The sequence below is a fragment of the Ipomoea nil genome, unplaced genomic scaffold (genome assembly GCF_001879475.1).
Source record: "Ipomoea nil cultivar Tokyo-kokei standard unplaced genomic scaffold, Asagao_1.1 scaffold1576, whole genome shotgun sequence".
In the NCBI taxonomy this organism is placed as follows: domain Eukaryota; kingdom Viridiplantae; phylum Streptophyta; class Magnoliopsida; order Solanales; family Convolvulaceae; genus Ipomoea; species Ipomoea nil.
The window spans coordinates 2,816,166-2,839,583 of NW_017618004.1; the positions used below are offsets into that span (position 1 = coordinate 2,816,166).

The 23,418-nt window shown below is 32.4% G+C and overlaps 3 protein-coding genes and 2 non-coding genes across 6 annotated transcripts; 2 read left to right on the forward strand and 3 right to left on the reverse strand.

Moving 5' to 3' along the window:
• Positions 1–393: 393 nt before the first annotated feature.
• Positions 394–464, reverse strand: TRNAG-CCC. The gene has a single exon. It is a non-coding gene; the product is annotated as a tRNA-Gly (tRNA).
• A 1,158-nt stretch (positions 465–1,622) lies between these two features.
• On the reverse strand, positions 1,623–1,693 carry TRNAG-CCC. The gene has a single exon. It is a non-coding gene; the product is annotated as a tRNA-Gly (tRNA).
• A 3,020-nt stretch (positions 1,694–4,713) lies between these two features.
• LOC109190326 (vegetative cell wall protein gp1-like) lies at positions 4,714–5,324 on the forward strand. The gene is made up of 2 exons (XM_019340794.1): positions 4,714–5,057; positions 5,180–5,324. The coding sequence occupies exons 1-2, from the start codon at positions 4,714–4,716 to the stop codon at positions 5,322–5,324; spliced, it is 489 nt and encodes a 162-aa protein (XP_019196339.1).
• Positions 5,325–5,706: 382 nt separating this feature from the next.
• Positions 5,707–13,668, forward strand: LOC109190532 (protein disulfide-isomerase 5-3-like). 2 transcript variants are annotated; one of them, XM_019341027.1, is made up of 15 exons: positions 5,707–6,007; positions 7,066–7,156; positions 7,485–7,579; positions 7,701–7,758; positions 8,156–8,340; positions 8,442–8,499; positions 8,780–8,820; positions 8,986–9,060; positions 9,613–9,669; positions 9,979–10,045; positions 10,218–10,358; positions 11,576–11,800; positions 12,935–13,084; positions 13,177–13,254; positions 13,351–13,668. In XM_019341027.1, exons 1-15 carry the CDS (start codon positions 5,967–5,969, stop codon positions 13,426–13,428), a joined length of 1,440 nt encoding a protein of 479 aa, XP_019196572.1. In that variant the 5' UTR covers positions 5,707–5,966; the 3' UTR covers positions 13,429–13,668. The 2 variants fall into 2 exon arrangements, with proteins under 2 accessions (XP_019196572.1, XP_019196573.1); XM_019341028.1 differs by lacking the exons at positions 8,156–8,340; positions 8,442–8,499.
• Positions 13,561–14,693, reverse strand: LOC109190535 (early nodulin-like protein 1). Its single transcript, XM_019341033.1, has 2 exons — positions 14,276–14,693; positions 13,561–14,185 (listed from the first exon to the last, which is right to left on the reverse strand). Exons 1-2 carry the CDS (start codon positions 14,466–14,468, stop codon positions 13,740–13,742), a joined length of 639 nt encoding a protein of 212 aa, XP_019196578.1. The 5' UTR covers positions 14,469–14,693; the 3' UTR covers positions 13,561–13,739.
• Positions 14,694–23,418: the final 8,725 nt, after the last annotated feature.

Consider the following 23,418-nt stretch of genomic DNA (forward strand, 5'->3'; position numbering starts at 1 on the left):
CATCTCCACATCAACACCCTCTCCCAAACAAATAGCTTCAGCTTCTTTAACATCAAAAGTACCAATCATACACACATTCTTTGTAAACATTATATATTAAATTAATATAATAAATAATTTTATTTTATTTTAATTTTAATTAGTAAAAATTTATTAATTATTTTTAAAAATATAAATATTAAGCATATGTATTTACACATCGCACGTCTAGTTCTAAAAAATAAAAATCATTATATTTTATTTTCTCACTTTTGCCTATTCTTTTTTTTTTTTTTTTGACATGGCGGCCTGCTTATTAACAAATATTTCTAGTGATCACACCCATGTATAAATATCTTATTCATATTTTCGTAGTATAAAACAGGCAAAGTCCAAAAACGAATTGGATTATGATGCGCATCCGGGGAATCGAACCCCGGTCAGTACCGTGGGAGGGTACTATGATACCACTACACCAGATGCGCTGTTGATGTTAAAATCACTTATTAATTTAAATATATATCATTTTCATATTTGGCGTGCGTTATGATCCACTGAAAAATATAGACTACAACCGATTTTTTTAAGAAAAAAAAAAAAAGATTAAGAGAAATATATGTGAAATTAGTGAAAAGATTTAGATGTGATATACACATCTGAAAGATTATTAAAACAAAGAATCAATTAATAGCAAAGAAATGTTCGAAAGATAAATGAGGAGTTATTATTTTTATCAACAAATTATTATCACTATTATTATCAACAAATATCAAGACATTATAGAGGCAAAACACTGGATCACTTTGGATCTTGTTAAAGCAGGGAAATTGCTTTTTTTTTTTTTTTTTTTTTTTTTTTTGAATGTAAGCAGGGAAATTGCTTAAGAATGCCAATTTATTGATAAGGATGATAAGTCTTCATTTATATTTTTGGAACACTTCTTTACTTTTAATTGTTTCATGTGTCTTGTCGTATCCTTATCATATTTCAACAACCATTTACATGGTGGTTTATATATAATAAAAAGATTACATCATTGCTTATTTATATATATATATATATATATATAAAAGGTTAAACTTTTACAAAAATAAAAAATAGTACATAAAATTCAAAAAGTAATACATTATTTGATCTTGTGTCCTTTTTGCTACTTTTTACATGATGATAAATTGATAATGCGGATTGTACATGATTTGTCTTCTTTCACATGCTAACAGGGAATTTTTTTATTTTATCTTCTTTTAGACAGATTTATCAAATGCTCAATAGTTTTTGTCTGCAACTTGGGATTGTCTTTATCTTCAATTCATTATTTGCCATTGATCTGTGATGAACTAAATGTATTGTTTGCAGAGTCTGATTTTTATTTTTTGATGATTGAATTTTTACCATAATACATTAGTAATATCCCCATGATGAATTTGATAATAAACTTAAATTTTTAAGTTAAGCAACAAGTTCCATAATGCTTTGATAATATATTGGACTTACTGTAAGTTTTATCCTTATCATCTTTCAAGGAACATTTACAAAGTGATATACATACAATTCTAAAAAACTTGTTTTAGACCTCAATGAAATTAACTACTAATGTCTGAATTAACCCTGTAGAACAGGGTCTAACGTTGAAACAATCAAAATGCGCATCCAGGGAATCGAACCCTGGTCAGTACCGTGGGAGGGTACTATGATACCACTACACCAGATGCGCTGTTGATGTCAAAATCACTTATTAAGTTAGTTAATTTAATATTTGGCGTTATAATCCGCCTACCTAAATCAATTTAAAAAGTTAAAAGGTAACGAATATATATGAACAAAATTTAAAATTAGTGATGTTTCAATTTTAAAAATTAAAACAAATAAAGTTTTGGTATCTATAGGTTGACACCTCAACGTTAGATCGCCTAAATTTTGATTGTTAAAATAACAAACTACATTCGCAAATTATTCCGTGGATCCGTGTTCACAATTTATCCTTTAAAAGTTTGTAATTTGTAATACTATGAACCTACAATGTTAACATATATGTAATTGATTACTTTGTTTTGTATTTATAAGTTTCTTTCAAATACTGTCGTCACTAAATATTAGCATATTAAGATTTGATGACCCTATATTGTATCAACAAATTCACTATTATATGTTTTGACTTAAAAACACAATTTATATTCTATAAAATCATAATGTTAATATTAAAAGTACACAATTTATACGTCATTTAAGACCAAGATCCATCTTTTAAGGTGGACCCTGATCATGGTATAACAACGCACCTACGTTATTAAAAGATAACAAATCAAGACCCAACTCAACCACAAATTAATTGTAAACATATTTCAGTAGCATTATCTTTTATTATTTCATTGTCTTGATTAATAGTTACTTGTTATAAAGAAAAATAATAATAATATTATTACCTGTTAAATTCTTATTACAAAATCATTAAAATGAGTTATTGTTGTTAACGGTTAATAACTGCCAAGTATCAAGGTGTTATTGTTTGTTTAATTGTTAATTTAACTTGTAGCATGTTTCAGAGGGTTTTAGATGGTTATGATGATATTCAAAATACAAATCTAAATAAAAATTGAATAAATATAAATCCTACAATAACTAATAACTATTAAAGATAAATTAGACTTGTAAAACAAAAATAATAAGCTCATATTAATAAGTTATTGAACATAACTTTTTTATTTTCAAATTATTGGCATTAATAAGCCAAGTCAAAAAATTGCTTACAAAACACTCGTATTAGTTATTTAAGTTTAACTAGTCAAACAACTAAAATTGATTAAACAAGCTAAATTTTGATTAATAAACCATCTTCTAAATACCCCAAGTCATTTTGCATTGAAAAAGGATAGATATACTCTCATAGAGTACAACTCTCGCCACATGTATAAATTTTATTAGACAAAAAATGAATAAAAATAGTGATCCATTTTATTTTTTAAAAATCAATTAAAACATGGCACCTCCATAAATAGTAGAAAATAGGAGGGTCATTATATTGTGGACCGTGGTGCGCCGTTACTGTTATCGGAGTGCGCATTTTTGTGTGTGTTAATTACCAACTGACATTATAGTGTATCTAAACCGACACTGCCTCACGTATTATTTTATATATTATCAAATGAAACTGCAATTATATCAAAATGATACTGTAATTGTGGTGAAATAAAATTGCAGTGTATATAAAATGAAACTGAATAACATATCACATATTTGAGTGTATATTGTGCAATGAAGCTGTAGTTATATCGAAATGATCATGCAGTTGTGTTTTAATGAAACTATAGTGTATATATAAAATAAAATTAAATAACATTTTCACACATTTGAGTGTATAAACTAAATAACAGAGTTATTTTTTACGGAACGACGCGAAACGAGTGCCGTTTCTTTTCATTAAACAAAACGACGTCGTTTTAAAGCTCGGGGCATAATTGATTATGCACCGCGGTGCACGATATAATTTGCCAAAATAGGAGTACCCACTACCCAATGCTACTAGATGTAGTTTTATTTTTTCGGCCCAATTAAGGGGAATAGTACTAGTGTTTTTTCAGGCAAATTATTGTGTGGACCATAATAAAAAAAGTACATTTTTAATATGCTAAATGTACATTATTTGTGTATTGAATATACATTATACAATATAATATACATCCCCTGAATACAATATACTAAAAGTACATTATTTTTGTACTGAATGCACATTATTTTACAGTAATAAAATATGGTGCATAGAGCTTGTGTGGATCATGGTCCACACAATAATGAATGAGTTTTTCATACCTCAAAGTGCATGGCCACTCACGCCAACCAAGCTGGTTAGATGTAGTTTTATTTATATAAAATACTACGGAGTACTCCGTAATCCGTATTACGGTATTTTGGCAAATGACCTTTTCATCCTGTTCAAGGAATCGCACTATAATACGGGAGTATAGTAAGTTCCGTTGAGCACCGCAAATTATGCTGTGCAACCGTGTGCACTATGTATGGTGCACACGGTTGCAAAAACGACGTCGTTTTGATTAAAAATGCGCGTCACACTTTAAAAAAAGAAATTCAGGTTCAATTCTCGGCAATAGCATTTTGTGTGTGCATAATTTGAATTATATATCCACAAATTCATAACTATATATCCACAATGAAGGAATAATACAAAATTCAGAATGAATGAACTAAATATCCACAATGAATGAACTAAATATCCATAAATTCATAACTATATATTCACAAATTCATAACTATATATCCACAAATTCATAACTATATATCCACAAATTCATAACTATATATCCACAATAATGTTGTTGAGGAGAATCGAAACTGAATTTTTTTTTTTAAGAACAAATTGCACTTTTGGTCCTGTGAGTATTAGGGTACTGACAATTTGAGTACGTGACTTTCAAAACTCCCAATTTAAACCTTTAACTATGCAATTTTTGGCACTTTTGGTCCTCCGGGCCAAATTGCCGGCCAATTTTGGCCGGAAAAACATCAATTGGTTCGAATTGTTTTTTGACGAGGGTAAAATTGTCATTTCACTCCCTTCTTCTTCTTCATTCTCCCTTTCTTCTTCGTTCTTCTTCTTCTTCGCTCAACATAGGAGTCATTCGATAGCAGTCCAATCTAGATAGCAGGCCAAGCACTGTGCATCCTGATCCTTATGGTCATTCGATTCGGCCCCCACCTAGTGGTTTCCCTCCATTTGAGATGCTTCCTCATCCTGAGATTATAGAGCAGAAGCTTGCCACACAACATGCAGAGATGCAAAAACTTGCAAAAGAAAACCATAGGCTTGCTGCCACCCCTGCACCGAGTTTCGCCGCCGCTCCATCGCCGTATTCCGCAGCGGAGCCACCGACCCCAGTTCCCGCTCCTCTCGTTGCGACTCCATCGCCATCGCCTTCCTCCGCCGCAGAAGCTGAGTCGTCCCCTGTTTCCGTCGCTTATCCGGTGTCCAGTGCCGCCGCCGCCGCCGCTCCCTCGCCTTCAATCGCCATGCCTCCGCCGTCTCCGTCGTCCACTACCGCCACTGCTATCCTTAACTTCGTATGGTCTATAACGGTCGACATTATCGTAATCCACATTCAAACCTCCTATGCTAACTTATTAACATACTACCGTAATCCATATCACATCAATAATCAATAATCAATAATTAACAAACTCGGTGCAGGGGATTGAGCAAGAATGTGACTTTGAAGCATTTTCCAGAATCGCCACATTCAAACCTCCACGCCAATGGACACGCGCCGCCTCTCGCCGCCGGAAATCCCCCGGATCCTGTCCGTGTTTTTGGTGAGTGGAGATTGAGTAGCTGATGCCCAGTGCAAGGATGAAGAAGAAGAAGAACGAAGAAGAAGAAGAAAGAAGAAGGGGTGAATGAAGAAGAAGAGTGTGAAATGACAATTTTACCCTCGTCAAAAAACAATTTGAACCAATTTATGTTTTTCCGGCCAAAATTGGCCGACAATTTGGCCCGGAGGACCAAAAGTGCCAAAAATTGCATAGTTAAAGGTTTAAATTGGGAGTTTTGAAAGTCACGTACTCAAATTGTCAGTACCCTAATACTCATAGGACCTAAAGTACAATTTATTCTTTTTTTAATTAGGACACGCGTTTTTAGTCAAAACGACGTCGTTTTGCAACCGTGTGCACCATGCATGGTGCATGGTGCAACAGATCGTTGAGCACAGTTGTACCTACAATCGGGCGGGTATTCCAATCGGGCCCCACCCTGCCTTTTCACTCCAACTTTGCTCTTTTCCTTTTTTTCCGGCGACTGCAGAACTCCGGCCATGCGTTAGAGAGCGAGAGAGAATACGGCTTTTAAACGCCTCTCTCTGTCACACATAGACACAAAGGGATCTTATTCAAAAAAAAAAAAAAAAGACACAAAGGGATCTTGACAGCTGAAGTTTAAGATTTTTTTTTCTTTTTTTTGCTTTTCTTCGTCAGAAATCATGACTTCAAAAAGTAAAATCAAATCTGTTGATTTTTACAGGTTAGCCATTCAAATGACCTTTATTATTACGGAGTATTATTTTTTGGAATGCTTCTATGTTTTGCATTTATTGAACATTGTTTGGTTCTGGGAATATGACTGGAATTATTATTTGATTTTCGGATATAGTAACTAATTCTTAAGTTTTAGGTGTTTGAGGTTAAGTTGTTTTCACTTGATGATGCATTTGATCTTTTGATACTTTAATTAGCTGTAAAGACTGACTGAAAACAATAAATTGATCAAGTACTTTAAGCCATGAATTAGTGCTAACTCACTGTTGTTTTGCGAATAGGATAATGTCCAAGTAGAAGTAGTGGTGTAGGGATGGAACCTTGGAAAACTTATGCTTAGATCACCTGTTTGTCTAGAAATGAATATTTGTCTATTTTAAGGTCGGGGAATAAGTCCCCTGCAAGCAATGCTGAGTTTGGGTGTATAGTCCTTGTTTATGGCAGTGTTTTATCCCTTAGATTGATTGAGGTGTTCTGTATTTGTTGTTGTAATTAGTACAAAGAAATTGTATGCCAATGACTGTAACTGGTGTGTATCAATAATAATTGTAATGTTGTAATCATAAATCAGAAGTGGAAGAAAGGATTCTATTTGGGGAAGTAGGACTTTCTGGTGGGAGGAAATGGAGGAGAGAGAAATTTAAATGAATGCTTATTCTGTCAGTCTGCAAATAAGCCAATGGCATTGTTATGATATTTTCCTTACAATGAAACCAACAATAATTGTTTTTTTGGAAAACAACAATAATTGTTTTACTTATCCTAAGTTTGGCCCTTTGTTTTTGGAAATGTTTAATTTATGAGCTTGAAGTTTTCTTATGACATACTAAATTTCTGAAACAAGAAGAGGAAAGAGAGTAGGAGGGGATAATTAGAATCTGGCATGTTAAAAACTACCGTGCTTGCACTATGTTCATTCATGAAAAGAAAAAAAAAATGACTCTCTCTCTCTTTTTGGGTTGCATGCATTGTTTCTTATTTCTTGGTATGGTCATTGTAACTGAGTTAGATGGTTGTCTTACTTTTGAATTCTTTTCTACATAGGAAAATACCCAGAGATCTGACAGAGGCATCATTAACTGGTGCTGGATTGTCCATTATAGCAGCCTTTTTCATGATCCTTTTATTTGGAATGGTAAGAAATTAGTAATTGTTGCTTGACTCTATCTGCCTATTCTAGATGTGAAAGGTGAGTGAATGTTTATGACTTTCCAAAGAGATCTGCCATATGTTTGCTTTAATAAAGCTGTTATTCAAAATTTGTATTTTGCTCTTATAATATGTCTTCTGCTTGAACCTCTCCAACATATTTTTCCCTTGTTCTCAGAATGTTGTCTTTTTCTGTTTTAGTACACCATAGTTACTTACTTCCTTGAAAAAGAAGAAAAAGGAAAAAAAAAAAAAAGGAGTATTAAAAAAAAAAGGATTTTTTTTTTAAAGATTTGTTATGTCTATATTTACAGGAACTAAATGACTACTTGACAATGAGCACCACAACCTCTGTTATTGTTGACAAGAGTTCAGATGGAGATTTCTTGATAATTGATTTTGATATGAGGTGCTGCTTCATACAGTTTCTTTGTCATTTACAGATAGCTTTTATTTGTCTTCAAGACACATGAGCCCAGCAACCAATTACATTAACCTTTCAATAAATTTTTCATCAAATTGTTTTGCAGTTTTCCAGCATTGTCATGTGAGTTTGCATCAGTGGATGTTAGTGATGTCTTAGGAACAGTAAGTTTCAGCATCACGCCATCACATACATCTGGATTTCTTTGCCTGCCACTCTCAATTCTGAAAAGTTCTGTTTATGGAGAGATGATTTGATTATAAACAGTCTTTTTTATTGAGAATTGATTCAATTATAAACAGGTTTTTCAATTACTGTTCACAAGAATTATGTGTTTGCCTCTACACTTTACATTCCTTGCAACTTTCTGGGGTGGGTGGATAGGTGCATGCATGTTTAGTAAATCTAGCATATTTGATATGTAACTAGATCTTCTTTCTTAAAATCGCTGTAGTGGGAAGCAGAAAGCTAACCCCGTTATTGTGTTATCTAATTTGGCATCTTCATTTTATATTCTACTTCTGAATTATGAGCCTGACCGAACTGTCCTTCCTTCCTCAGAATAGATTGAATATAACAAAAACAGTTCGCAAGTATTCTATAGATTCTAATTTGAGACATACTGGTTCTGAATTTGAAACTGGATCAATTGCAAATGCTATTAAACATGATGAGGATGTAGATGAAGAGTATACTGAAGGTTCCATTTCACTAACTGGCCGTAATTTTGATAGAGTAGCTCACCGGTGAGTGAATCTTATCTAAATTGTGAACCTGATTTCTTGCTAAACAGTTTCTACATTTTAGTATTGTACATTAGCTGATTCTCATTGTTTCTCCTTTGCAGATTTCCAATTTTGGTAGTGAACTTCTTTGCACCTTGGTGCCATTGGAGCAACCGTTTGGTACTTTTTATTCACTTCTGCACATTCATATTTTTCTAGCTTCACCTACTTAATACACTCTCCTCTTCCTTTATGCCACTTTGCTTACTTGAAAAACTATGTGGGCTATAATGCTATAACCACTTGTATTCATTAAATTTTCATGTTATTGGTCATACGTATAGCATCGATTTGATGTCATTCTAATGTGTGAGATGGTTTGTTTAAGAATTCTTCATATGAAATGTTGCTACTGGGTGCTAACTAATTTTTATTTTTTCTGTTGGTCTTTGGATATCAGAAACCTTCATGGGAGAAAGCAGAAAATATTATAAGAGAAAGGTCTAGTTGGTTCTTTTGTCATTTATGCTACAAGGTCAAAGACTATTTTTGTTTGCTGAACTTCATTTCATTCTGAAATGAAATGGATATCTGAAATGAAGTTCTAGCACTGTGACACTGTGTACCATTCAAATCTCTTATGCAATTTTGTCTTTTGCCTTCTAGATATGACCCAGAAATGGATGGGCGAATCCTTTTGGGGAAGGTTGATTGCACTGAAGAAGTTGATTTATGCACTAGGTACTTCTAAAATGAATAATAACTTATCTCATGGAATCTTCTTTGGTAAAGACATCCTGTTTTACAATAAATCATCACTTCTGTGATAACTGATTCTTAGTTATTACTCCGTATTTAGAAGACAAGATTTTGATTTTCATTGGTACTTGTGGACTTTTTTTTTTTTTTTTTTTTTTTTTTTTTTTTTTTTTTTTTTTTTTTTTTTGGTTATTATTCTTGGTGTTTTGTTTGCATATGAGCTTATGTTATTGTTCTGGCAAACTAGTGCATAGTTTCAATACCATGCTGTTTTACAGGATTTATAGTTTCTTCAGTTCTTTTATTGTAAAGCTGCATATTTTAGGAAATCCTTCCACTCCTGAATTTTTCTATAGAACACTTGCTATCTGCGGCATCTTTTATTACCTGACCGAGGGCATTATATTCTTTGGTTATACTACTTCTGCCAAAACTTTGTTGATTACCTTGCTTGTTGAGTTGATTTTGTTTTAATATATTTATTACTCCATATTTTGTCTTTCTGCTTAACAATGAATGATAATAAATATTCAGGAATCACATACAAGGCTACCCATCTATTCGCATATACAGGAAAGGAAGTGATCTTAGGTAAATCTTTTACTGATATTTACATTGCAACCACCTTTTAAAATTATTTGCATATTTCTGTATGATGTATTACATGCTTCTAAGACCATTTTTAGAGTACATGTAATTGTTCCACTTTTCAGACAGTTTAAAAGAGGAGCAAACGTTTTCTGGCTTTCATATTTTTGGAATTGCTTGCATTTCTTCAGGATTTTATGGAGAATATATGCTTAGCTAATGAGCCAGAAGCCTTTATTTTTCAGCTTGTTCCATATCCATTTTGGCAATTTGGCTTACTTTTTCTCTCTCTTTCCTGTGTGTTTCATGTAGAGAGGCTGACGGACACAATGAACATGAGTCATATTATGGTGATCGAGATACAGAAAGCCTGGTTAAGGTCAGAAGAATTTTTGGGTCTAAATTGATAAGACCAATTAGAATGAAGAAACAATGTTTAAAAAGGAAAATCATGGAACAGAACTGAGTTAGGACCTGGGGCGTTTTGTATTACCTTAAATGTTCTCAAGTCAATTGCCTATCATAGGAATGACATTGCTCTTTGCCTGCAGACAATGGAAGAGCTGGTTGCACCTATTTCATTAGAGTCTCAGAGGGTTAGCTCAGATGCTAAACTGCAGACAAATGGCACCAAGAGACCTGCACCAACAAGTGGAGGATGCAGAATTGAAGGTTTTGTACGTGTTAAGAAGGTGAAGGTTATTATTCATCTACAATCATTACACAGTAACTGGATATTTGTTTTCTCAAGATATTGTTTTGGCATGCATTTTAGCATAATCTTCTAGATAAACACACCAGAGATTAGAAAAGCCAATACACTGGAGCCTGGGACATGGGATTGTAGTGTATTATGGAAGGACTGGGATCTCATCTCAATTGACCTCCTTCCAGCCTTTCAGCCTTCCTCCAAACTCCAAAATAATTTTTTTTTTTTTAAATGGACAAGGGTCAAATATGCCCTTGAACTATTTTGGAAAATGCTATTAGGCTCTCAAACTAGAAAAAGCTTCAAATAGATGCCCAGACTAAAAACAAAAAGTGCATTAGAACTTTTTGTAGCTAATTTCTCAATAGTCTTTCCTAATTTTTGACATGGCAGCTTATGTGGAAATTATTTTATAATATGGAAAAGTCCCAGCTGAAAAAGGAGGACAAAATGGCATTTCACTGTCTTTTTCCCTATTTTCCTTTTGTTTTTTTCCTCCACCAAAGAGCCTTTCTTCTTCCACCATTTTTCCTGGCAAAGATTCTTCTTTGTCTTTGACTCTTTCTCCAGTGGTCAAAGAGGCTTCATAAAGACACTTCTTCTGTTTTTTGTTTTTCCTTTGTTAAGAGTCCTACACTGAAAAAATAAGAGAGAATATATGGGTTTATAAGGCCATGGGTGAGACTAGCTAATTGGTTGGATTCAATCTTTCAGTGTGGTTTGACCCATGTGCATTATAGCCCAATCTTAGTTTATAACATCTTTTATTTATTTATTTTTTCCTGTTTTTGACTTTTTGTTTTTGTTTACACCAAGAAGTTACATGTTCGAGGCCAAGTCAGTTTTTACCCATTTCAACTAAAGTGTATGGGCAAAAAGTCCAATTGCACCATTTTTATTTTATTTTAAATAACTGAGTTCAGGTGTCTATTTGTAACATTTTCCTGTTTTAGGGTCTAATTGCATTTTTCCATATAGTTTTATGGCCTATTTGACACTTTATCCCAAAGAAAAAATAAATTAGTGTTGAAACTTGAAACTAGTCAGATCCTGACCCTTGCAACATTAAACTTTGAGCTGAGGGGTTCATTTCAGATTTTTGTACATGTGTGGAAGGGATCTCTCAGATTCTATGCCCCTTGGAGTATTTAAATACTTGGAAAAAAGATAAAAACTGAATATGCCATGTGTATAATGCAGGTTCCTGGCAACCTTGTCATATCAGCTCATTCAGCAGCTCATTCATTTGATGCTTCTCAGATGAACATGTCTCATGTAATTTCCCATTTTTCCTTTGGTAAGAGGCTATCTCAACAAGCGATCAGTGATATGAAGAAGTTTCTACCATACCTGGGTCAAAGCTATGACAAATTGAGCAGCAATGCATATATTACCAATCCAAAGGAATCTAATGAAAATGTGACTGTAAGTTTTTCTGATTAAATTTTTTGCATTTACATTTGACGTTATTTTCTCTTGCATATTTTTTTTCTGTGTATTTCCTGCTGTTTTTCCCCTCCATATGTACTATTAATTTAGCTCGCCAGTGTGCTTTTTGTTTCCTTTCCCCTTTCTCTCTCATTCCAAAGATATACAAGGTTCCATTTCCTTGTTATTTATTCTGCATTTTACATGTATTATTAGCAAACACCAAATTTAACCAGATGAAATGATGAGTTGCTATCTCCTTGAATACAGTAGGATGAAGCTGAACTCATTCAGAGTCAAACTTGTATCCATTTTAGTACTTTTTCTATCCCATTTTACTTGTCTTTACTATTTGAAAGTCAAATAAACTCTTTATTTTTCTTTAACAGTTTCTTATAATTTTTAGAAATTTCTTTTATTGTTTAATGAACTTTTAATGTAGTTTCTGTAAGCTAACACCCATTCCCAGTTAACCAAATTGGGCACACAATAGGGGGAGAGGGTATTATTGCAAAGGAATACACTGGAGTGGAATAAAGTAGAATTGCTTCTGACTTTAGTTTGATTTTTTTTTCCTTATTAAGGTATTGGAAAACGTTTTGACTTTTTAAACATCAAGGTGGTGTTTGGTTGGGGACTTTTGCACCCTACTATGGGTTTTGATACCCATTACCATGTTTGTTTGCCTACTTTTGTTATCCTACTATTGGAATCAAATCCTTTAGTAATTACAAAACCCATTACCCTTTTATTCCTCTACTTTTGAAAAATGGAATCAAAAGTAAGGGAAAAGAATGAAAAAAAAATAAAAGGGTCATTGTACATACATTAAATATGGAATTTTAATATATATATATATACACATATATGTATGTGTATATATTTATATACATTTATTTATTTTTATTTTAATTAATTAATTATTTATTTATTTTGATTCTAATTCATATTTACTACCAAACAAAGTGACTCCTACTTAAACTCATTATCATTACAAGTATTTGATTCTCATTATCATTCAGATTCCAATGTTTGAACCAAACACACACTTAGTTGAATACTTGCATTTGCCTAACTCTGGTATCTGAATTCTCAAACCTTCTCTTCTTTCATGCAAACTTCTTTTTGCAGATTGAACATTACCTTCAAGTGGTGAAAACAGAGGTCATGACGGGAACAAATAAAGTAGTTGAGGACTATGAGTACACTTCCCATAGCAGTTTGGTTCATAGCCTGGATATACCTGTTGCCAAGTTTCACTACGAGCCATCACCAATGCAGGTTTTGCAAGAATTCATTTTGTGCACACACGTTAAGAGTTCATTACTTCTGTCATTTTCCTTTGGTGTTAATGTCTCTCTTATTCAAACCAGGTCCTGATAACAGAAACTGCAAAATCCTTCTCGCACTTCCTCACAAATGTCTGTGCTATCATTGGTGGCGTTTTTACGGTCAGTTCTCTTCCCTCCCCTCCCATTTCGCCCCCCATTCACACACTCGGTTCCTATAAGTTCTCATACTTTATCACCTTATTTCAACCTCCATAGGTTGCTGGCATATTGGATTCACTCCTGCTTAATACTCTGAGACTCGTGAAAAAAGTTGAACTAGGGAAGAATTTTTAAAACAGCCGGAAATTTGTTAGTATATATATATGTATACAGAGGAATAGTTTTTGAACATTAATGCATTATAAAACTATTTCAATTGATGTTTCATGCTGGAGACTTCAATTTGTAAAATAGTATCAACACAAATTTTCAATAATATATTTTGCTTTTATACAGTCTTGATCAACACGGGTTTTACACAGCATCAGAATTATTTATACACGGAATCAAACAATGAGTCTCCAAAAAAAAAAAGAATAGACAAAACAAGATAGTATAGGGAATACACCCGAATTTAGTCACACACTTCACACAAACTTCTCACGTTAAAAAAGTAGGGCTGATGAGCCAACAAGAGCTCCAATGGAGGTAAAGAGGCCGGTGACAAATAGTGCTCCGTCACTCTTTGGAGGAGATTCTTGAGAAGGTGCGGGAGTTGGGTTGATCTCCACGGAGCCGGTGGGTGGAGAGGGTGCCTCTTCGCCTGATGGGGCGGGAGATGGCGAATTCGTCTCTGAAGTTGATGGTGATGGAGGAGAAGCCGAAGCCGAGGAGTGGTTGCTCCGGTCGGCCAAGACGATGATGGCCACTTTCTCATTGTTCTTGCAGTTGTCCTGGACTCCACTGATGAAGTAGAATGGACCAGAGTGGTTAAATTTGAAGATGGTGTGCCCATCACTGTATTTCTCCAAGGGAGCTGCTGTGTTGCAATTTGTGAAGTCATCCTTGTTCACAAGCAGCACTGAGTCCTTGTCAGCTGGGTAGTTAAAAACTGCAGTACCAAAATGGCTTACACATTAGATAGTGTAAGTGGTTTTGTTTACTAGAGAAATGAGAATAGAGTAGAGAAGTGAGAATTTACCAATGGTGTCGCCAATTTGAAAGCGACTTCTCTCAGCCCATTGACTGTAAGTGCCTGTACTGGGATCAGAAGGCACAGACCAATTCCCAGGGCCTCCAACCTTGAACTCATAACCAGTGGCATTGTGGATCAACAGCAATAGACAGAAGGGTGCCAAGATATGAAGGGCCTTTCTTGAACTATTTTGAGCCATAGGGAAAGATCGAGATTCAGAGGATGAATACAAAAACTTGATCGAAAACTTGGATGGATGGATGTTGGATAGAGTTGTGGATGAAGGGGTATTTGTAGGGGAGTTTGTGGAAATTTTTACAGTTGTGGCAGAGAAGCTTTTGCTTCTTTTTGTGATTCTTTGGCTTTAGGGTTTCTTCACCTCCATTGCAAAGCATATACGTTGTTGCTTTCTGAAGTCCCAAGTGGTGAGTTGTGTTGGAGGTGCTTTTTGAGGTTACTTATTTTGGTGGTTTTTAGTTTTATGCTTTCCTTGGGCATTCTGATCTTGTCAAGAATTTTCATGTCTTCTGTGTCGAGTAATGGAATATATAGCTACCCAGACATCAACAAAAGTTTTTAGACACAGCACATCTCATAAGGTAGATTCTCATTGCCACCTTAGGAGTTTAGGATAAAATCACTACACAAAAATGATGCAATAGCACTTTGCAGGCGATTGATGATGCATTTCACGCAAATTATTACTTTTTTTTTTTTTTTTTTTGGTTTTGTTTTGTTTTTTGTTTTTGTTTTTTTTTTTTTTTTTTTTTTTTTTGTTTTTGTTTTTTGTTTTTTGTTTTTTTTTTTTGATTTTTTTTTTGTTTTTTTTTGTTTTTTTTGTTTTTGCGTTCATCAAACAAGAGATTAGTATTAGTATTTAGTAGTAATAATAATAATAATAATAATAATAATAATAATAATAATAATAATAATAATAATAATAATAATAATAATATTATTATTATTATTATTATTATTATTATTATTATTATTATTATTATATCTTTTCCTTCAATTTTCATATATTGGTGGTAAATGACTATTTGTTACTTGTCAAATCCTTCAATTCATCAACTTCAACGTGATATTCGTCCTAACTTAGATCCTAACCTATTCTCCGATCCAAAAAAAGAATTCAATATTTTTGTTAAAATTTTTTCTTGGACCGTCAGTATTTTGTCTTTCACATCTTTTGTAGTGATTTTTGGAGAAAATTAACACCACAATGTTGTTTAAGACATCATTGTGGCGACACAGAGAAACCATCCCAATAGATGAAGTTCCGTTTATGTGCCACAACTACAAGGGCTATTGGATCTCTAGTTGGGTTTTAGACCTTTATTATCTCCTGTTCCAATGACTTCCCCCCTCTCTCCAAGGGTACAATTGTGTGTATTTTCCAAAGCCATTCACGCACTCGCCATTGATATCCTCTAACCATATATGTATATATGATCTCTTTTTTAAATAGTTTCAAGTAAGTTAGGTAGGATATTGTCTAGATATTCAATGTGAAATTTCTAAATGTTTTTAGTTTGAGAGGAAGTGTTGAAATATGAAAATTAAATTAGAATTGATAGCCCTAGTTGTAACCTTATCCATTGTGCATGCATTTTGCACTTCTCCTATATAAACATGTATTCCCCTTTATAACACAATATTGTCATCGTTATTATACATTCTTGAAAAAAGTGCCAAATAAATTCTGAAAAAAGGTCAAATAGGCCCCTAAATTTTACTCAAAAAGTCAGTTAGCTAACATTCAAAAGTTACAATTAAACTCATAAACATGTACGTTATTCTTGAATTTGATTGCCTTAATTTTTGTACGTCTTTTAATTCGTGTAATTTGGACCTCTCTTATGTTGAACTGGTTATTAAGCAATGCCGTATCATTACTAGTGGTATTGGGTATGTGTCCGTTCGCTATATTACTAGGTCAGCGAATCATGTTGCTCATGTGTTAGCACGGACGTCTGATTTTTTGTCTGTCCTGATTTCGTGGTTCACTTTGCCACTAGACTGTATCTCGTTATTGGTTGCTTATTAATGCAATTCCTTTGTTCCTTTAAAAAAAAAAAAAAAAAGAAAAGCTAGCCCAGTAGGTATGGGATGGCAACAATTAATATTTAATAGGTTTTGCACTTCCATGACTAATGGATGAAATCTGTGTAATGAAGGTATGTCTTTAATTTTAGCTGTGCCTTTATTACATTTTAAGTAGTTATATAATAATGTAATTGAAACACTTAATAGAAACATAATTGTGGAGGTTGATACTCAACTATTTATTAATATATCTTTAATTTACAATCTTATGTAACCATTAATGACATGTATATATATATATATATATATTTTGAGAAGAATGACATGTATATATGATGTTTAAATAATAAATTGTTGCATTTGACAAAATATGAAATAAATACAACTCAAAACAATGTTAGAAAATAGTTTCACTATAGGTGAATTACTAACTCAGAAGTGATTACGTCACATGAATGCAATTTGTTAATATTGGTCAGAGCGTCTAGAAAAAGAAATGAATATATCTTGTGTGTGTATATATATATATATATATATATATATATATATATATATATATATATATATATATATATATATCTTTCTCAGATAACAAATTTTGTAAAAATATTTATAGTTTAAGAAAATGGCTTTATTTGCGAAGCTTAGCTAAACAACTAGTTGAAAATTGAAAAGTTATACACTAGAAGCTAAAAGTTGAAAGTCGTTATGTTACTAGATTGTAGTTAAAAGTGTTTTGTAAAATTATTTATTGTGTGAATTGATAAATGTAAAAAATAAAAGCATACATCTTTATAATTTTATATATTTTCAAATTCAAAAATGTATACATATTGTAATTTAAGATTTTAAATTTAAACTATTGTAGGATGAATTTTAGCGATGCACTAAATTTACTTTTCAGTTCTTTGGTTATCTGGTTGTCATATATATTTTACTATGCTTACTTCCCAGTGCGTCACCTATCATGTAAGTGAAATACGCTTAATCACAAAGTTCTTTGGTTACCTGATAGCCATATCATTCTTAAAATCAATTGGTGATAAGTAGGTGGACATTGACCATTTAACCACATCCATCTATAGTAAGCCCTAACATCACGTCTCGAATTGAGCAATGGTTGAACTTGTCTGACCAGCCGACGCCCAACATATATATATTATAATTGTGTTCATTAGAATATAATTATACAAAAAAAAAAAAAAAAAAAAAAAAAACAAGAAAAGATATGAAAGATTAAAGAACAGGTAAAAAGATAAAACAATTTATGTTAAAAATATATATATTACTTATTCTTGTTGGATGGGGAGGGTAAAATTAAATTTAAACAAAAATTAAAAGTTAAGAGTCTATTTTTAAAATACTAACCGGGATAGCACTTTTAAATTGATTTTTCTTCACCAAACATAGTTTAATTTATAATTTATTTGAAATTTAAAATAGTTTTTTTTTATTTTTTATTTTTAAGAGGAAACAACACAAACCTTTATGCATTATGACAATTATTATCAATTCCTATGGTTGAAGTTTGAAATCTTACATCATCCAGCTTATTATAAAATAAACCTAAATCTACTCTTAATCAATCCAAAAATAAATTTAAAAAAATTCTCTTGGAGGCTACATTTTGAAAAGAGTATTTGAGAATATAAAGACAGAAGGCCGGGATGGGGTAGCTAGGTTTTAAAAATGAGAAAACTATATTTGGAGGTGGTAAAAAAAGTACTATTTATTGCATCACATAGTTCCGAGAACAGGAACTTGATCCATTGAGAAATGCTCTTGACATGTCTAGAAGAGGCAGTAAGCATTTCGATCAACAATTCTACATGCAATCTCGACTTCTAGACTAACTTTGACTCTTGTATCTTTAGGGGTCATCTGGTTCTCGAAATGTTAAATTACCTTAGGGAATATTAAATTGTTAGAAACGTTAGATTATTGAGAATGTTAGACTTTTTTGTTTGGTAGAAATTGATGTACGTAACATGCATACCCTTTTGATCCAACTACTATGTCAAACTACTATAATATAATGTTCTTTCTTTTTCAAATTTATGTTTTTCCTTATCTAGTCCTCTTTCATTTAAAAAAAAAAAAAAAAGGTTCAGAATTTATGAAAATTTTATAGTAAAGCTTTCACCTTTCTATTGGATAAAGAATGAGATGACCTCACAAGAGAATGTTGTGTGTAGAAGTTAAAAATTCAAGGGCAAAGAATGTAAAATGACAACAGAATCTCACAATATTTAGGTTGATAAGGGAATCACGTACATTCCTTAAAACACATGGAAAAATATGATGTCGATGCTATATTTGATTCAAATGAAAAGTTATATAACTCTAACAAAACATAGGAATATTATATATAACCAACTCAATATAACCTTATTCTAAATAACCTTAGATTGAGTCATTTGAATTGATTTTTCAGTCAACTAAAATAACTTCAAGTGAACCTTTTTACATCATGTTATGATCAAAATATCTAACAAATGCATGACATCTTGAGCGAGAAATTAAAAACAAATTTACAATCTTTTATTTTGCTTTTGTATCGATTTGCTTTTATCATCAAAACCATTGAAAGCACATATATAAAAACTATTCTAATCATGCATAAGGCCATTATTCAAGTAAACTGTAAGATATTTTATCATTTTAAGTTAAAAAATTATTAAGACAAATCAAAATCTAATGAATAATGACAAGACAACACTATTGTTAGAAAAAAAGGGCTTGTAAGCTGTAATACATTTGAGATACAACAATAATACAGAATACAACAGGGAACAAAAACTGGATCATTTGATATCTTCAGGCGTGATATCACTTTCCTATAAGCTTTAAATCTCCCTCTATAAAAGCAACAAGGTTCAAGATTTAATCTTATGGGATACAAGAAGATGAATGAAATTCTCAAGTTGCTCTGTTTGAGAATTTCCGGTAGAATTGTAAGCCTGTGAAATGTCTTGGTTTCCTGCAAGTTGATTGCCTCCATCAATTGCCTGTTTTCTTTTTCTCTCTGTATTCTTCAGATGTTTCTCCAGATATTTATATAAAATAAATATAGCAGTTAGGATAAGTTACATGGAAGTTAATTATTTAAATTTAAAACTTCACTTCCATAAGATATATCTTATCTGATATATCAAGCATGAGAAATATATAATTGAATATTATAAATATTCATATCATATGGACCTACATAGGTTCATGCACTGCATACAAAATAACAAAGTAAAATATATATATTATATATATTTATTATAACATTGCATGTTATTACCATGCAAAGTAAATAATTAATATATATATAATAAAGATCCATGCATGCAGCACATATGAAAGCAAACAAACGAAAGCAACATTCGTTAATTTCATTAAGGCTGAATCATGAACATATATATATATTACTTTTGTTCCACATGCATGCTCCAACATGGAAATCAACGAAAGTTTCCAAATTAAAATCAAAGTGAACTTACGTGCATGTACTTACATAGCCGAAAGTGAATTCTCATTTAACGAAAGTCCACTTTCGTTAGCTTCGATCATCTGGCCGAAAGGTTTCATTTGGCCGAAACTTCATTTTGCCGAAAGTGAAGTTTAATGGCTGAAACCAAACGAAAACATATTTCCCATTTTACTTTCTACCAAACTAAAATAATATTTATAACTCCACAATTCTAAATATTATTTAAGCTTTCTTGGTAGTCCATCTGAAACATTAATCTCCATTACTATATAAATCTCCAACATTCCTCCTCCATTTATATAGTAAAGACTAATACTTTACCAAGATAAATCCAAAACTCATGCATAAATGAAAGTGTCTTAGAGATTGAACTTTCACTTAATGTTATATGCGTTACATTAATTCGGATTGCAGTGATGGACGAACCTTGAATCACGCAGTCTCTTTGAAGAAACGTTGATATAACACACACAAGTTTTACAGTCATTACAACTCACTATAACTTGACACTATTATGGCCATGTGTCCGTATCCATTAATGAGCACGTACCAAGTAAAGCCCAAACTTGTTTGAAGCGGCCACACTTCATGCTCACAGAGGCTAATCTTTTATATCATGCACTGCACCTTGCATTTTTTCAAAAGATCAGTTAAGAGTAAAAACTCATCCCTACAACAATGCAGAACCAAGCATCACTTTTTCTTGGGATATAATTTTTAATTATAACTTTTGATGCTTGCAATCACAAAATGAAGTACTCATCTACATTAAACTCAAGGTCTAACGTAATAACTTAGACGTGAGTTGAGTTTTCCTTCACTTGTAATTAAATAATTAGGCTTTCCATATCCCTTCCGATGTACCATGTCCCTTGCAAGGACTCTTGCAAACGGATCCGTTAAAACCGGGACTGTACCAAGTCTAGTGCTACAACACCATAACTTAGGAGCTCCCGCACATAGCTATATCTCATGCCTATGTGTCTTAACTTGCCATTATAACTTATTGTTATATGCTTTGGCAAGTGTAGTAGCGCTGTCACAATGCACTAAAACTGGTGACATCGGTTTTAGCAAAATCGGAATCTCAATAAATAAATTCCTTAGCCAATTAACTTCTTAGCATGCCTAAACCAATGCAATAAATTCAGATGCCATAGTTGAATCTGAAATGCAACTTTTGTTTTTAGAAATCCAGGAAAAAACACCTCCTCCAAGCAGATAAACCCATCCACGAAGTGCAGGAAAACTCTTCCTGATTAGATATAACCGGCATCATTGAATTTTAATATTCAATCAATGAACTTGTGAAATAAAATATTTGATTGATTATACCAGAACCCACTTTATAGGTTCCTAGTCAATAAATATTTATTTCCTGCAAATTCCATAACTAAGAATTTCAATCACCATGTAATTGAATTCATTAACAGTGAGTGATTCCTTAAATAAAAATTAAACCTCCTCCACTTGGAATACCATCCACTTTGGAGAATAATCATATATTGATAAACCTCCTCCATTCAGAAATATCCATTCACTTTGGAGAATAATCATATATGATTTTAAGCTTTTAACTTTTCATGTTTCTTCTAAACTGAAGAATCATACCTTCTTAAATCATAGTCCATGATTTAAATTAAAACTTTCTTTTCACTGCTAACTGCCAGCCATACTAGATAAACTAGTAAACTTTTTGGCTTTCAGAATTTTAACACATTCTCAAAATGAGAAACTTTGTGTTAAAGACATTCATAAATTTTATGAATTTCATTATGCATACTTCATGCATAAAACTTTCTATATGCCTTCATTAGAAATATACTAGAATATTTCGAAGGCATTTCTGTCTTTATTAGAAATATTAATAACATAATATTTCAAAACTTTCACAAGGATAAAAACATCTGTGTGCTAAAATACCAATATTTCATGCATGAAACAATAAAAATAATTTCATCTTATCATTATGCAACTCTGTATCCATGCAAATGATATCAGAAATATTTACAACACCAAACTACACCAAATTTGGCAATTTACAGCACCCCAAGACCCAACATATTATACATGTATCTTGTATACTATGCATGGAACCGAGACAGAGTCTCAATATAAAAATATTTATATACATGCATAAACATATCCTTGTATTAGCAGGCTATGCAAAAACTCAAAAGAATCTCATGCATACCTTTTAGACAGAAACCAGAGCTTAACTAGTAAGTAAAATAAAACTTCCGTACCTGCCGAGGCCGAGACAAATATAAAGAAGGTAATGTACCGATCTCATCCTGTAACTTGTATCTGCCTTGATAATCCATATCTTCCGGCCTTTGATGTGCTAAAACCACACACCCAATCTAGGGAAGTACACATCTTCTCAAGCCAATTAAATCATGGCTAACAAAATGATTTATTTAAATAAAATCATTTTGCACATCTCACTAATCATCTTGGCATCACTTGATGCCCCATGATTTTAAGTGAAGATGAAAACAAAAACTGCACAACATGCATTTAATCCACATGTACAACATGTACACAGCATGTCAAGAATAACATGCAAAATCTACACAGAAATCTTCTTGTACATAAACAAAAGACAAACCAAAAGGTGATTTATGTCATCCTCCCATCACCATATTTGAAAACTCATTCCGAAAAAATTACCGTAATGGGAAACTGTTCTTTCACGCCAGACATCTTGACTTCAGAACTTTCAAGGCAAGACCAATGATCACAGGTTTATAAATTTTAAAGCTTATAGATTGTTAGAAAAAAGGGTTTGTAAGCTGTAATACATTTGAGATACAACAATAATACAGAATACAACAGGGAACAAAAACTGGATCATTTGATATCTTCAGGCGTGATATCACTTTCCTATAAGCTTTAAATCTCCCTCTATAAAAGCAACAAGGTTCAAGATTTAATCTTATGGGATACAAGAAGATGAATGAAATTCTCAAGTTGCTCTGTTTGAGAATTTCCGGTAGAATTGTAAGCCTGTGAAATGTCTTGGTTTCCTGCAAGTTGATTGCCTCCATCAATTGCCTGTTTTCTTTTTCTCTCTGTATTCTTCAGATGTTTCTCCAGATATTTATATAAAATAAATATAGCAGTTAGGATAAGTTACATGGAAGTTAATTATTTAAATTTAAAACTTCACTTCCATAAGATATATCTTATATGATATATCAAGCATGAGAAATATATAATTGAATATTATAAATATTCATATCATATGGACCTACATAGGTTCATGCACTGCATACAAAATAACAAAGTAAAATATATATATTATATATATTTATTATAACATTGCATGTTATTACCATGCAAAGTAAATAATTAATATATATATAATAAAAATCCATGCATGCAGCACATATGAAAGCAAACAAACGAAAGCAACATTCGTTAATTTCATTAAGGCTGAATCATGAACATATATATATATTACTTTTGTTCCACATGCATGCTCCAACATGGAAATCAACGAAAGTTTCCAAATTAAAATCAAAGTGAACTTACGTGCATGTACTTACATAGCCGAAAGTGAATTCTCATTTAACGAAAGTCCACTTTCGTTAGCTTCGATCATCTGGCCGAAAGGTTT